Here is a 17,127-nt window from a genome sequence, read left to right on the forward strand (position 1 = left end):
GGTCAAAGCTTACAGCAACATGGGTATCAGTGACAAGCACAAAAAACGTTATCCCAAAGCAGGCAGAGTAACAGTAGGCCTAACCTGGCCTGACAATTGAAAACATTTCTTGCAAAGACTTCTTTTCACATTTGAGCTTACACGCTTAACAGGACTGAGTTCTCAATTCTCTCTGCCCACCTCCTCCTGAAAAATCATCAATACTAGTGTATTATACACCATGTAAATAAGGACACCGTGCCACTCCCTCCAGACATTACTTCCAAATTCTTGCATCTTTAGTGAATTAAAGCTTGTAACTACATACTTCAGAACTACTGTAAGCAAAACACATTCACAGACAGAGAAACAAAATACAGCCTTCCCACTACATATAATACAGAATTTGGGTAGGTATGGCTATTTATAGGCTGCAAACAAACAAGAAAAGGTAAATTAATAACAACTTTTATACCTTGTAGTCTTCCCATCTCAGAATCATCTGACTCACTTTCTCCAGAGGTTGTCATACCTACAGCCCCAGCAACAGAACTAGAAGCTAAAGAAATAAAATAGAGATTAATGCAAGTTACAGTGCCTTTAAAGCTACCAAATTCCCATCAATTCCACTATTAAGGCAAGTGTCAACCATCAGAAGAGTGCTCTGCTTTTAACACTGCCACCATCATACTTCTGTACAACTGTCATTTTAAATAGACCAGTATTCAGCTTTTGGAAAGTATTAGACCTGTAGAGAGAGGCTATATCGACACAAGATAATGACAAAAAAATTACAGCTAGATCAGCAAATTACCTTTGACAGATTTACCTGTATTCTTAGTAAATTTATGCTTTTCTTAATTCAGTGTTATGCTGCACTTAGTTTCTGTTAATTTTGACTTTCTGTACTGATGTAGCTAGCTTTAAGCAAAGAACTTTTGAGATTTTCTACAGTACAGCATAATTGCTGGAAAGCTCCTTTGAACTTACTACTGATTAGGTCCAGATGATAAAATGAAGTACCATTTAGGAGGACTATGCAAGTAAGAATATTTAACTTGGTTACAAATTTCTCCAGTACAGACACGCTTGTTATTTCAACAAAAAACTCATAGAATATTTATGAGTAGTTACAAAAAAGCTTTTACAGGTAAATGCATGCCTTCTATATTCTGAAGAGTTCGGTGTCTCTCCAGCTGGCAGTACGGTAATTTATGTAGCATCAGCTGAAGTTACTTTTTTTATTTAAAAAAAAAAAAAAAGGTAGATGCCTGAAAACTAAAGTTTACTTTAATGGACAGTTTGGAGACTACAAAAAAAAGCATAACTGAAACATATACCAGATATCCAAGAGATCAGATTCAAAAGTAAAGGTCCCCTCTCACTCAAAAACCTTCCAAAATTATTTACCAGCTGTACCAGCTTAAAAGAATTCTCCCCAGAACTTAATCCATTTAATTATTAAGTGCACAGAAGTTTATATCAGCAACTACACTAAAAATGCTTCAGTTGGAATTTCTTCTTACCTGCAGCTCCCTGGGGAGTCTCATCCGTACGTGCAGCTGAAGAGTTAACTCCATCCTGGTTGTTGTCAGGATCAGCCATCTTCTCCTGTCGGCGAGCTTCAGCTGCTCCTCTTTTGCCCAGGCCAGAGCCTCGCCGACTAAAGATTCAAAAACCAAAAAGTTTCAAACCTTATGAACTAAAACAAGAGATTTATTAATGTGAGACTACTCAAAACCATGTAACATTTATGTAGATCACCCCCACAAAGTTGGGCAAACTAACAGATTTGCATAAGAACCAGTCTTCACAAAATTATCCAACTTTCTACTGTCCTTGCCCCACATCATGGCAGCGATTTGTTTACACTAATGCATTACAGCTAGGTCCTTATATTATACCCTTCAAGACAAGGGTATATATAATTGTAATATATTGTAATTGTAATTTATTGTAATTGTAATATAATTGTAAAATATAATTGTAAAAATGAGCAAGATTAAAGTGACTGTTAGATACGAATCACATACACATTTGAGAAGTTCTATGACAGAGTAACTACTGACAACACAAACAGAACTCTGATGTTCAACTTGGTTTCAGTGCCAGAACAAGTTTGAGAGCACAAGCCTTTTTAAATTTGCTTTTTTAAAAAACTGTCATCACAACTACAAGTATATATGCCTACAAAGTAAACAGTCAAATTCAAATACACGCTTGTCAACACAATCAGACTTCAGAAGCCTTTTTTTATGGCATGGAAGAGGGAAAAGTAGTTGTGCTGGAACTACAAAATGTAGTTTACGTGTAAGAAAACAAAATAAAGCTTGTTAAGGCCTCATAAGTCTAGCTTCACAATATATGCAACTACAAAATTTTTTTGCATCACAGGACACATTTACTCTCTCCTACCAGATGTTTAAAATTACCACCTCAGGACTAATTTCCCCTGCATCAGAAAGTATACTAAGTACTTCGATATGCTCCTGTGTGGTACCATGAAGTCTCTTTTTCAAATTAGTCATCTATTTTATTATTCTTGATGGACAGTAGTTTAGCACTCACTCCTTGTGTTCAGTATCTTTTTAAACAACACCTCCCAAAGGAAAGGGTTACTTAAATTTGTGATATTGGCTTTGTGTGTTTCTTTTCTTCCAGTGCCCACAGCTGAGGGACTTATTGAAGGTCTGATGTGACAAACTCTACGTGCTATCCATGACACTGGTGTACAGAGTAACCCAGCAGGCCTGAAAAGCTACAGCTACTTCTACAATAGCAAAGTAAGAGATAGACAAGGTCAGTTTTCATGCATGAAAATGATGTTAACAACCTACTGCAGTAATCATGTTTCATTATCTTAAGGTTTTACCTGGTGCTAGCACAGGAGCCCGTGGTCTTTTGCCGTGTGCTCCGCCGCAAACTGGGGAGCTCAGCAGGTGGTGATTCACTGCGCTTCTTTGTAGATTTTCTTAGACCTATGTAATATGTAAAGAATGAAGAGTAAATGAATCTTTAAATACATAGCAGTTCTACAAAGAATTGAAACTTCCGTGTACAAGAAACTTCTATGTAGAACAGCTTCTACATAAGAACCACAATAAGCTCACATCAGCTTTTAGTCAACTTGCACTGAACTGCTACACCACTGAAATAAAGGTTTAGATACTTAATTTTACTCATTATTTTGGGTTACGCAATACTGACTCAAAGTTGTTACCTTGACACCTTTTCCTAACCTACACACTACAGCTATAGAAGAGCTTAAGTCACTCATGCTAAACAGATATCACATTATGGGATACAAGTTTATTAGTCCAACATGTTGATGTTCAAAACATTTAAAACAAAAGAAGATTCTTTACCTTTAGATAAAGGGAGAAAAAGAAATTAAGGGGCGGGGGGGGAAAAGCAGGCACAGTGGTGGTTTCATGTGTTTTCCCCCACCTCTGACTAAATCTGTGCAGTATAAACTTAATCTTCTCACTAGCTGAATCACAATTTTCAGTCAGTTTTATTCACATTAGTATGGCTTAATAATAACTGCCTTAAATCAAAGCCATGCTCCCCTCTAGGAGTCAAGCACTGCCAGTGTTGAGATCTGTCACATGTATTATTTGTGTTCCTATTTCAACTACATCTTTTCAACCCCTATCACTGTCGTAAAGTCTTTCTTGAGGCAAGTAACCAAGCATATCTTCACAGTTTTGGAAAAAGAGTTCTCAAGTTTTTAATTTAGGAGTATTTGCACTGTAGAAGACTGACCCAACTGATATTAATTTGCTCTAGGTTATGAAGCCATTGCTCTGATGACACATCCCACCACAGAACCAAGTAAAATCTTAAATACAAAAAACACCATGCAATACAACGTTCTCAGATGATGAGCAAGCTTACTATCAGGCTGAAATATCCTGTAAGAGCTTCCAAGCCAGAAAGCTGATAATTAAAGTCCTTATCAGGCCAGCTTTACATTTCAGTCCCCCCTCCCTGCCTCTACAATAAAATAAGAGAGCCCCATAACATAGACATAACATTTAGACATACTAGTACTAGAATAAATGTAAATAATTTTGAAGAGATGAGAAAGTTAGATCACTGCTCCCTCTTCTGGCAATAAAGCAGAAATAAGACGTATTTAGATGTGCAACGTTTTTGAGCACAGTACCTGTGAAACTGGCTCCTGTCTATTTCCTTAATCCTAAAACACTCCTGGTATGCTGAGTTGTGGTACTGAGGGATGAAATGATAACTATGCAGCTTCTAACTGGATATTTAACAGAAGAGGGAAAGTGATCTGAAAAGTTATTACTGACCTGGTCAATAGTCTGTCCTCTCAAACACTATACTATGCTGACTCAGGAACACAATGCTGTGTGCAGTTAAGTTCCATGCAGATGCAGGTTAACTGGATATTTGTGTATTTACCAAACACCTGGCTTACTAACACAAGAAATCTGACAACCTTAAGAAAACAATGAGGTTCTATATTTAATAGCCACCAAGCACTGAAATGAATGAAGCAGGCCAGCTACTTGAGTTTTCAGATGGTCCGTACATATAGAACAAAATATGTATATTTTCAAATATTCAGAAAAGCAGTGGCGTTTTTACTATGTATGCTTTCAAACCAAAAATTTAAGTTGAAGTTGGTACAACAGAAATACGTGATGAATCCAACCTTATTTACACGTGGTAAGACACTCATAGGAGGAGAGGGTGAGGAAGGAGTGTTATAAAGCAGAAATACAAGACAAAGTTTGAAACAGTTGTAGCAAGATCCTACACCATAGTATCTATGCTTCTCAAGTACTGGAAGTGCACACATAGGAAACTCCCCTCTTAGCTGGTTATATTTTACAATAGAAAATGCATACTTTAACTGGCACTAGCTATAGCACTGTATTATTCCACAGATAAAATGTTTACCTCTCTGAGTTCATATTATATTTATGGAAAAGTAGGCTACTTTGTACCTATAACAGTATGGTGAAATTTTAAGTGAGATACATTGCTTTACATTTAGAAGAATAAGTTAATGACCCTGTTACAGTAGAGTTCACTGGAAGAGTATACAAATACATTTTAATTCTTTATGTGAGCATGCCACTTACTACTTAAAATCTGTGGGTACTCATTTTCAAGTAGTCAGACCTAAATATTAGCTAACTTTATATCAGCTTAGCAATAGGCTATGGATGAGACACCATACATCCACTGTAAATGAAGTAAGATTGACTTAATGTGTATCAAAATAGGATTTCTGCTAAGGGCAAAGGTTTCACAAAACAGCAGAGCTAGCTTAACAGCCTACTGTTGTTTAACAGTATGGTACACTGAGTCACGTCTTACTGTCCCCAAACCAATCCCAAGATGCACAAAGTGCACACCTGATACACTTTCTCCTTCCGTTAGTATTCTGACAGTTTGGTGAGCTGAGCTTGCTTAACACTGGTCAGATGAGCACACAGACCATTAAGCGGTAGGGCAATGAAGCCGTCAAATGGGTTGTCCTTTTTCATAAGAGGCACTAAATCAGCTGAGCCATCTCTTTAAACTGAATTACCTCAGTAAGAGAGTTTTAGAGAATGTAAAGTGTTACCCAGTTACCGCTTGGTGGATGAGCTGCAGAATACATCACAGCCTGAGCACCCAGAAGAGTTGAGCTCATTTTCTCCTGCTGCTCAGGAAGAATGTTCTACTTGTCAGATCTTTTTGCATGTTTCTCTTTTCCCAAGTCTTTAGTTCTCTACCTCTGACGTATCTACCAGGGCACATATAAGGTTCCACCTCCCTCTATTAATTTCAAAGGCTAAAAAGGAAACAAAGACAGACTTCTCAGAGCTTCTTCCTGCTGTTCAATGCCACTCTCTGCCTTTAAAGTTCATTGTTTAAGAAGGCTTCTTAAGTCAATCTTACCACCTGCATCTTTTACAAATCCTTTGAGTCTTCCCAATACCATAAGCCCAGGGCTGCTAATGTCTTCAGCATAGGACTGAACCTTCTTCCTTTCACTTGCGTTGTCATCAAAATTTGATATCTCTCCCTTACTACACTGCCAGCGTGGCCTCCCGACTGAGAGTTAGTCCTGTGTCTATAGGAGATGCAGGAGGCTAACAGCCCCAAGCCTTCACTGGTAAACAGGGCACAACCAGCATTCAGAGAAATGCTACTAGAGATGCCCTGTGACTGCTTGAAGAGGGAAAGCACCAGTCATACTGCCAGAGACAGACAGCAAGCACTTTCAGGGGAATTGGTTTGATGTTCATCTCCAGAAGTTGTTTATTCAGCACTATTCCTGTAATATACAGAGCTATCAAGAGATCTGTTTCAAAGAGCTAGTAAAAGTTACAAACAGAGATGGAGTTTCAATAAACCAAGAGAAAATTAGGTTTAAGCAGTTCATATTCAGCAACTGCAAAACCTTCAGGTGTAAATTTCATAATTAAAGCAGAAGCATAGGTTTCCTTATGGCAAACATATATTGCTTATGCCCTGACATCATCCTATTTGCATGCCAAACACTCGGGTTAATGACTCAGAAGGAAAATATACCCAAACAGGCTAAACCTGAAACAGTGCAGTCTAACAGATATCGGGGGGGGGGGGGGGAGAAAAAAAAAAATCTTAATTTTAAGAACATCTTCACACTTAAGTGTGTTTACTGGTCAACTTTTTTTTTTTTTTAAAAGGCATTTTTTGCTCCATGAAAGAAACAAGTTCTGAATGCAGCTGTACTACATTCACTTATTTTAAGTATGAGAGTGTTGCCAAAACAAAGTTAGTCAAACTTTCACAGTCCATAACCTGGAATGCCCTTTATTTGCAGTTCAGAAAGATTATCAGTAGATATTTACTTGTTGGGATTGGAAGTTTAGACTTCAGATTGGCTCTTGTGTTGGGCTGTTCTCTTCACACAATAAAGAAAGGGTAAAAATAGCCATGGCAGAGGAAGGCAAGACAACCTCCTATCATTCTAATACTCCACTACTCCCCTCAGTACCAGCCCAAACATCCCCAGCTCTTGCCTACAGCCCCACACAGCCCATCATCACAATTAAATCAAGTATCTCCAAGCCAGTCATTTCCTCAATCCCAAGTCCACAACTCTAAGGCTCTAACAACCATCACACAGACAGCACTGTCACCCACAATCCCAAATAAACTAATCCAGAGCTATTTTCAGATTCTTTTCTCCCTCATCTCTGCCAAACCCCTTGAAGCCTGGGGTTATACACTATTTGTGCTCCATGTTCACCTTCATGTGGCTTTTCAATATATCCCAATAACCTCTCCAGACTCCCAAATCTTAAATTATTAGGTAGAGGCTCCTCAGTCAGGGACAAATACCCTAAGTTACCCTGCTCTCAGCACTGTCACAGCCATCACTGCCAGCTTCTTCCTACTTAAGGGCCACAAGACACTACACAGAGAGGAGTACAGGTTTCCCTAATAATCAGTGAGATGACCCAATTCACAACATTAAAAAAGCCCCTACAAAACATAGGGCTTGAAAGGGATGTGAAAATAGTCAAATCAAGAGAGCAAAACAAGAAACTTGCTTTTTCTCCCCATCAAGAAATATTTAGCTACAAAAATAGAGGTGAAAGACTTTAACCTGTTTTTATTTCTATACCTGTTATTCAGTGATGTCACTCCTCAGTTACACAGACTGCTGTGTAGCTGGACTGGGAAAGTGACCCTGGATGCATTTAACACCTACTAATTATCCAGTGAGGACTGGATGAGAAACCTAAAGAGTACTGCCCTCCAGTATGTGAAAAGCTTCTGCAAAGACAGCAACTCTGTCTCTCCTCATTCTTCTCTTCATAGGGTAAGACAGCTCAGCTATTCTAGTTTTTCCTTCAAAGACTGTAACTACTAATAATTATTCTTGTACTTCTTGAACTGCAATACCCAGGAGTGACCAGCGTTGCATTTACATAGACATGACTGACCATACTTTAGGGAGAATAATCTTCCCTCTCCTCACACTTCTTCCTAGAACCACTCCACTCCATTTTTTCCTGAAGATTTTGCAGCTCCTTACAGTTATATTTGCATGTTTGTATTTTATCTCCCATTAGTTCTATACACCCTATTTCAAGCTTCTTCAAACATCCATTTCATATTATACCCCTATACAAGCCTGCTGAGTTTTAGCTTTCACTTTCTACACAGAATTACTATGACTTCTAAGGACATGTTTCCAGGCAAAGCGGTGTACACGTCAATAATTTAATCTAGATCACTGTTTGCCTTACTGCTTTAGAAAGCTTTATGGGTGTTAATATTTGTGTGAAAAAGTCACCTACTTCTGTTCCCTTATCCTCTATAGGATAGCTTAGCTTGCTACAGAAAAAATTAAATTTAAACTTACCCATTCTTCCTTAAAAATCTACCCTGGAGGTTTATTTTCTTAGTATTTTCTTGACACTTCTCAGTATTATCCAAAATGCATATTTTGTTAAATTATTTCAAATTTGTCCCAATATTTTGAGTTAACTTGTCTGTCATACAGCTTCCTTATTTTCTCTTTTTTAAAAGGGGCTAAGCTAACAATAGTTACTATTGATTCCAAAATCACTTCAATCTGTTGTCAAAGAGCTCTAATCAGCTACTTGAAAGGCTGAGACTATTTGAAGCTATCAAAGTTTAACACTTCTATTTAGGTTGAGTTCTTACTCCTGGTGATATTCAGTATAAATGTTTACTCTGATCATTGGTATTCAATGTAATAACCATCAGAATAAGTTTTGCTGTAATCTACACTAAAATAAAGACATTTTAGACTTCCTAATATCACCTGTTAGTACTTCCCTCCACCCCGAATTGGGACACCATCTAGAGAAAGTAACTTTAACCTCTACTGAGTCTAGAAATGTATCTCACCATGCTTCATGCCCCTTATCAGTAACTTTTTATACTTATATGCACACCTTTACAGTCCATACCAACTTGGTTTTGTGACATACTTGAATATCTTAGTTCAACTTGAGTTTATCTTTTGGCAAAAGATGATTTTCAGGTCATAGAGGAACTAAAGCCAGTCAAGCTTGCTTTCTCAGTATGTTCTTTGTGGAGACAGTCTAGGCTCATATTCTCAATGCTGTTTATCAAGCTACCCAAACACACACCCCTTATATTGTGTTATCCCATCCTTCCCCTTCTCACTCCTTGCTGAAGTTTTGTAACTTGTCACAAATTACTCTCTGCCTTCACCTTCTCGTTATTCACTTGTTGGAGGTAAATTCTTCCTCCTCCCTGCTGCTTTTCTCCATTGCTAAAGAGTTGCCTGTAACAAGGACAGACTTAGCTATGAACTTGTTGGTCAGTCCCATTCTTGCCCAATACCTACTCACTTCTCCCTCACTCCATCCTATACAAATTCAGAATTTTTACTCTGGAATTCATCACCCAGTAAGTCTTGAACCATGGAGCAGGTAAATAAAACCTTGCTATAAAGACAGTAACTCCTCTCCCCTTCCCCAATGCCACCCTTCCTTAATTAGGTTAGGTCAGTCCAGAATCAATACTCCAGTCATGCAAGTTATCCAAAACAAGCCTGTTAGGTCAATTAAATCTATTTTGATTACACAGGAAGACATCAGGTTGCTCTTGTTTATTTCACATATTTCCTGCATTAGTGTTAACTATAGACACGCCCCAGTTCAGACAGGCTACTTGTGATCACGTCTAGGTAAAGGAACAACAGTAAGCAAGCTTAGGAATCAAACTTCTTAAATCAAGTTTTACAGAATACATGCTATAAAGTAAATCATACAGTACACAAAGGCAGTATAATGCATTTCAAAAGAATTTTGTGCAAGCATATCTCCACACTAGCAAGCGTGTCCAAGAACAGTACCTGCTATTCAAATTCAACACCAGAGGATGTATTTTGTAAGAACAATTTAAAAGAAAATAACTAACGAACCAGGCACTAGGTACTGTTCTTACAGTAACATCAGAGATTCTTACAGTAAGGAAAAAATAGTAAAGTGGGCTTGAAACAAGAAATCACATATTATCACTTGTTTTCCAGCATTTATTCCCACTTCAGGACAGAAAGCTTAAGAAAACGAGAAAAAAATCTGACAGGAAGAATATAATCAAGAGAGTTTTATAACTGATGTCCCCATCACAACATCCAACTATCTGGCATATATTTTACTTTTAAAATTGATTTGCAAGATAGAACTTAAACTTATAGAACACTGACTGTACTTAAATCATTTGCTTTAGCTGTAAATAGCTTCAAGCATAGCTTTACTTAAAACTCAGCACAACACACTAACAGTTAATTTCTTTAAAGAATATCCCAAGAAGCCTGGAATAAAAAAACAGAAGTATTTGTTTAGAAGACAATTTTAAAAGATTCATGCTTGTTCTTCCACAAAAGAACTTACTTGCTAGCTTAGCCTGTAGTCCTGAAGGTCCAGGTTTTGATGTCTCTGACTTGGAAGAGCCTGGTAGAGACAGTTTTGTTTTAGGTAGACTGACTTTTGGGCTGAATCGAGCAGCCCAGTCAAACTTTGAAGAGCCACCTGTTTTACTCTGTTCTTTGTCCCTGCTACTCCTTCTCGGACTGGGGCTGGATGCAGAACGGGAACGTCTAGCCTTATTCTGGTCCTTTCCCTGCTTCACTCTAGCACCCTGAGGAACAGTAGAAGAAGCAGAGGCAACAGCAGAAGAGGAGGAGGATGTGGAAGCTGAAGAAGAAGAATCAGTGATGGTGCTACACCCAGCTTTGGCTGAGGTCACCGATTTTGAAGCCAGCTTGGAGAGTTTTGCTGACTTCTCTTCAGCGCCAGTTGATTCAACTGCTGAACCACTCTTTATACAAGACAGATTCTCTGTCCTTTTCCTTTTCTGACTTCGGGAGCTACCAGCAGCTCCACCCTTTCTGGTGTGAGCCTTGCTTGTTGATGGCAATTGTGTAGACTTCGGCTGTTCTTGGTCTAAGTGTCTTCTCTTAGATTTAGAATGTGGCTTGTTAGTTTCCAAGGAAGTTTCAGTGTGTTGAAGTGCTTTGGGTTTTTTAGCAGAGCTAGGAGAATTGGTCCTCCTGTAATCTGGACTAGCACTGCGTTTAACTCCTCGAGAATTGTCTCTCTTAGGCACTTGCCCCGTTTTTTGCTTTTCTGAAGTATTGACTCTCTCTGGATCTTCTTGTTGTGGTATTAAAACAGCAGATGAACTACAGCCTCTGTAGAAGTAAGCAGGAACAGCGTTAGTGTTGAACTCAAGAAACCTCACAGTTGCAATAGTTTTGCAAGATAAACATCAGCATTCTCTAATAATAAAGAAAACCCCAGGTAAGAAACATTGTTGATTAAGTTTACATTGAAACAAGAAAAAAAAACCATGCTTGTATGAAAACACTCATATTGTAAGTCTTTGCCAGCATGAAAACTAAAATAAATTGCAAAATAACAGTACACTGCCTTTTCTTTTAAAAAAAGATATGAGGTAACTTGGATAGATTTTAATATCTGATTATTTTTTTAGATAGATATGTCGAACTGATTAAAAAGAAAAAAATTCAAGCCATGAAACTATTATCTGAATGTTTGAGAACGTAAGTTCCACAAGAGAGTAAGGAGTGTTCAGTAATGCATAACTAGTCATAACTGGATTATAGCACAAGGAAGGCTCTTAATGAAAGGATAGTTTCTCAATCTTGAAATCGAGGTAATGAATCACATACAAAAATAGCAAAATTCTCTTCTACATGATAGAAAACTGTTCCAGTGTTTATGCAGGAAAAGCATATGAAGAGCAGATAAAGCATGACCAAGATGATTACCCTGAACACAGGTATACTTTAGATTATTACATGTTTCAATTAATATCGGACATTGCTCAGAACTTCTTGGGCAATTTTCCCCCAACATGAAACAGGAAAAGGGGAGAAAGACTTTGCAAGTATTCCAGGACTAGTTATGCAGAAATCATTTCCTCCCCATCACTGATGGAATGCTCTTAGTTGGTGAATCAGAAAAACAAAAACACAAACAGAATGTGAAACACTAAAATATATCCACTGAATGCAATACCTAGATTAGTTAAAATCTATTAGTCATACATTTTATAAAAACTCTGTATAACTAGATATATTATACACAGTTGTGAAGCGCAGATAACACTGGTTAACATATGAATATGAAGCGCAATTACCTTTTAGAAAAGTGTCCCTTGGACTGCTCAGAAGTAGTATTAGACTGCACTTTGGGTGTCTTTGAAATAGATTTTCTACTCTCAGGAGGGCTATGTGCCTTATGTTTTGCCTGCCCTAAATGTGACCTGTCAGCAGAAAGTCAAAACAGAAAGCTATCAGGATTCCAAGATACAGATATAAACCTGTAGGTGGAATTATTATTCATTTTTGGACCACTTATAAATATTCATTTACAGCTTCAAACCTTTCCATATAAAGTCCTAACATTAAAGCAATATTTCAAAAGAATCACCTGGTGCAGTTACAAAAGTTACACTGGTAGTGATTTGTAAAGCACACAATTATTTAGTCATTTTAAATGAATAAAACATCTCTTCACACCTGAGCTGTGCAGATAAATTAAAATTTTTCTGGTGTGCAATATTACCCAATTATCCACTTAAACATTAAGATAGCACAGTAAAGCACAAGACTAGAGCACCTGTCAAAAGACCTCTTCTCAGAAATAGACATATACTCATCAACCTCAAGATTCCACACATTAAGACTTTATCCAGTTACAAGTGTTCACAAGCTTGTCTCTGCTCTTGAGTTTAAGGAAATCAAATGCTCAGAATGGGAAGACAACCAGTTCCACTCGGTAGGAAAGCTCAACCCGGCCAGTTATTTTCTGGCTGCAGATCCACCAATTCAGAGGACTGAGAGCTGTTTTGTAACAGCTGAAGTAAGATGACTGAAGAAATATATGCTACTGATGAAAGCTGTCAGATGAGACAGGAAACCTGTGATGTCAGAGGAAGGAATGAGTTTCACATAGATAAGCTACAGGAGGTCTTCCAAGCAGCTTTCAGCTGCATGCAAAAAATGGTTTATTGTGCGAGCTCTGACTGGAGGATAAAGATCATACTATACCATAGATTAAATTTAAGACTTAAGCTACATCCTCACATACACCACATCTATTTTCAAAACCAATGGGAATTACCATCCACAAGACTCAGAAATGAAAGCTCATGAGCACTTAAAACAGCGCAGCATAAATAATTGCTAAGGCAAGGGACATCTCGCTTGTACTTCCCTGGATAAAACACACACTTGACTCAGCTGTCACCAGGGAAACTCTACTGCTCATATCCTACTTATACAGAAACTCGAAGCACCACTAACCTGTATGAAACCTCAAACTACCCTAGTATTAGTGCTGGAAGAAGCAATGTTCCAAAGTTAAAGAACTGCTGATTATATGCTATTAACCTAGGCTATTGAGTCCTTTGAGTTAAGCTATGCAAACATCTCTGAATTATGGGGGAAGGGGAGAAATACAGATTTAAGTGTCCTGCTCAAACCCATGACCCCAAACATCAAAAAGTTTAGGCCAAAAGAGTAAGCAGAAGAGGCAGAAGAGTTCCATGAGCTTTCAAATAGCTTCTTCCAACCAAATGCCAGAAATCTAGTAGCAAAGTCAGAGTTAAGCCCGCTACTGACCAGAAAAGTTTCCCCATCCTTGAAGGATTTCAACATGAACTTAAACATAAACCTTAGTAGGAAAAAAGTACCAAGTCTAATCACCTAAGCAATAAGCAAATTACCATGTGGTTACAGAGTTGAAATGTTAAAGCTTCAGTAATATGACTATTTTTCTCAATAACTTTCCTTCCTCTAAGTATTCTCGTTTAGTCAGTTACTCAAACTGATGAATGCAGCTAGACAGCACATATTCAAAACATTGTCTGTGGCTCATCTTTCTAAGAGCATAAGCCTGAAAAGATTAAATTAACAGCATCTTCTCCATACTCCAGTAATTTGTTTTTGTTTGCAATACTAGAAGAAATAATTTTTATTAGCAAAAGCAAGTGAAATAAAACAGTTAGATCTTTAACTCACAATGGCAAACTCCATCAAGGTAAACTTGGAAATGTCTCACCTAATACCGAGCATTTGGATTTTCCTTTTCCCAACAAAAGATTAAGGCATGACGTTCAATTTTCCCCTTGAAATGTTTTTATTATGGGAGTAACAGAAGTTATCACGTAATTTACACTTGGCGGGAATCTCATTTTTTTATGTAAGCTAAGTGATCAAGGTTCATTTATTCTGAAGTATATTTTAAAAGGTTGTTTTCCCCTAAAGATTTTTGTTTTGCTTTAATTAGAACTGGATTCAACTTTATGTTTTAAGTATTCACAGAACACAAATAATTGAAGATCTTTTCAAGTAAAATATGGCTAAAACAATACATCAAAACATCCAATACTTAAATTATGCACTGAAGTGTTTCCACTTGTTCCAAGCTTTCTCCCTTCCACCTTTAAACCCCTCAGGTTCTTACAAGTTTTACAAACATCACTTCATACAATGTCCAATTTATGTGGCTCAATAAAGCTACAACCATATCCTGGGGATTGTGAATACTGTATAGTGCAGACTATTTGCATGTGCTTTGTTCTCTTTATCCATCAAACTATCAGCAGAAATAATACTCAGCTAGAGCAGAAAGGTTACACTAGAAACATAACAAATGGGGAGTCAAAACTGATGAGAATTTTTTTAAATTTTATTTTTAAAGACTCACTGTGCTCTCACTTCTCATTCTTTGAGTTTAATCATTCACCTTGCATGTGTTGCAAAGAGAAGGTACACAATAGCAACTGTACATGCAGTAGCATGTCAGTTAAAAGGAGCGTGAAATTAACTCTCCTTCTCTAAGATTTACATGATGACAAGCAGACTGACAATTTGGAGAGACTGCATGATTAAGTTAAAAGATCTTTAACCATACACCAACTAACAAGTATCTTTGTCCCAATTTATATTAAGGTTGTGACAGCTTGCTTACAGTCTTGTTAAAAGTTAACTTACATACAAAGGTAGTTACAAGAGTCTGATGAGCTAGAAACAAAAAGAGTAACGCTTGGAGAACTAAGTGCTATGAAAGGTACATAGGCAGCTAGAAGATTGATTCTTGTTAAAGGTTGTAAGCTACCTGTACTTTTGCCCATAATTCAAGGCTTTTAACTCATAACCTACCCAGTTACAAGCTCTCTGCTTTTTTTCCATTAATGTATCATTCATTCAGAAGCTTCATTTAAACAAATATTCTAGCAACAAGTATTTTGAGAGGCTAAGTTCCTCATTAATGATGAAAAATGATAAGGTAAGCATTTATGAGCTTTGTTTGTCCATATCCATTTGCAGGGGCAGGTCCAGAAGACTGAGCGCTTGCTGCACCTTCAAGTGTTGCTTTGGTGTTTCATAACCCACTCCAAGGCTTCACTCAACTGGGCAAAGCTGTCTGCTGATACACATTTTAATTCACAGGTAGACACTCAGTTTAGAGTAACACAAATACAGAAGTTTACAAGTGACACACCATTTAATCGGCAGTGTTTATATAAACAATCTCATAGAAACTGCCAGCCCTTAGCCTTCCTTAGCAAAACCATAATAAAGAAACAACTAGAATCTGTCCTCATAGAGTTACTCTGTGCATATTAAAAAAACCCCATACTTTTTGAAATTAGTTTATAAACAAAGTGTTTCATCTAAGTCACAGCAGCTGAGAACGTGGTATTAAATGTTTCCAAATATGAAGTCTACAAAACTAAACACTCTCTCATTTCTGTCAAAAGTGAGATAAAAAGCAGTATCACAGATGAAATAAGCTGTGCAAAAACCCCTACTTTCTGTCCTCAGAAATACTCCACCTGTCCTCTCCACCGATTCAAACATTAAATTTACAACTCTCAGGTAGCATGTTAAGAGTTAACATATTATCAAGACTAATCCAAAACCAAATAGTGTTCAGAACAAAAGTAGTATAACTGACAAAAGCATTCTTCTTGCTTTAGTATTTGAAAAAGGTCAGTCCAAAGAGTTTTCCAAGTTCTGCTTATTCTAATGTCCTCTATGCAGCAAAGAAGGATCTATTTCTTATTTAGTCTCCAATCCCAAATGCACAAGAACATGCATATATTATATTCCAAAAACTTAAAATGTCTATGAAGTATTACATTTTCATACATAACTGCAACAGCATAGCAATCATTTATGTCAAACTGATATCCTACTTAAATACTGCTGTTCCTAAAGATTTCAGAAAAGTGGCAATACGCAGATTAAAAGATAAGCATCACTGTCATTTCATGCCACTAAAAAAAAATTGCAGCACCAGTAAATAGTTCCAGTGCATAGGACTGCTTCCAGTACTCCATACCAACATACTGAAACATTGCTCCCAACTGAAAGGAACAGTTAACTGCACCACTTTCAAAGAGTTCTTGCTGTGTGCCTCACAGTATCACTTCGAAGTTGTTCCCATTCACAGTAAATCCTATGGCATCACTGGGAACTTAAAACACAAGGGCACAAATCTTCACATATGGTCATAATGTAGATTGAAAGTTAAGAAAGTGACAGTAAGTACCTTCCATCCCCTCCTCCAGCCCCCATGAAAAGAGTGCTCATTAATACATCTGCTTCCCACTCCTCTTTGGTTTACTGCTGCAAAGGGAAGCTTTAGCATCATTATTGCTTCCTTACAAACCTGCAAAGAGTCATCCTTCAATGGAAAGTGCTAGAGGAGAAAGTTCAGACAAGGGCTCATGCTGTACAATTAGGAAGGTGCCATCGTAACAGTAATTCTAAATTAGCAGGATAACACTGAATAGTTTTCAATCTGGTAGTAAAGCCAGTAACATCCAATATCCACAAGACCAGAAAGTCATCCAAAGCACAAAGTTATTTTAACATCACTAATGACAACAGACAGTGAAGAACCACATTAGTCCAACTTCACCAAGGCCAGTTTGGTTATGTGCATACATGGGTGGAAAACAGCTCACTAGTTTCTACATCTATTTTCAAACACACATACCTCACTTCTTTTGAGAAAAGCACTCATAGATGTTAAGTGTACTTCCAATTCATGCTGCAACAGTCTTTCTACACTGTCTGTGAGTCTAGCAGCA

General features: G+C 37.5%; 1 protein-coding gene across 9 annotated transcripts in view; it reads right to left on the reverse strand.

Annotated features, from left to right (window-relative positions):
* TRIP12 (thyroid hormone receptor interactor 12) overlaps window positions 1-17,127 on the reverse strand; it is a 79,002-nt gene that overhangs the window by 30,769 nt on the left and 31,106 nt on the right. For 6 of the 9 annotated variants that reach the window (XM_054835696.1, XM_054835695.1, XM_054835692.1 and 3 more), the window contains exons 3-7: window positions 12,160-12,285; window positions 10,389-11,188; window positions 2,852-2,957; window positions 1,506-1,642; window positions 455-538 (exon numbers count right to left, since the gene is read on the reverse strand). In XM_054835696.1, the coding sequence (XP_054691671.1) occupies window positions 455-538; window positions 1,506-1,642; window positions 2,852-2,957; window positions 10,389-11,188; window positions 12,160-12,285 (1,253 nt within the window). The remainder of the gene's footprint in view (window positions 1-454; window positions 539-1,505; window positions 1,643-2,851; window positions 2,958-10,388; window positions 11,189-12,159; window positions 12,286-17,127) is intronic. The other 3 variants (XM_054835699.1, XM_054835698.1, XM_054835697.1) reach the window with 1 other exon arrangement.

The sequence above is a fragment of the Grus americana genome, chromosome 9 (assembly GCF_028858705.1).
Source record: "Grus americana isolate bGruAme1 chromosome 9, bGruAme1.mat, whole genome shotgun sequence".
Lineage (NCBI taxonomy): Eukaryota > Metazoa > Chordata > Aves > Gruiformes > Gruidae > Grus > Grus americana.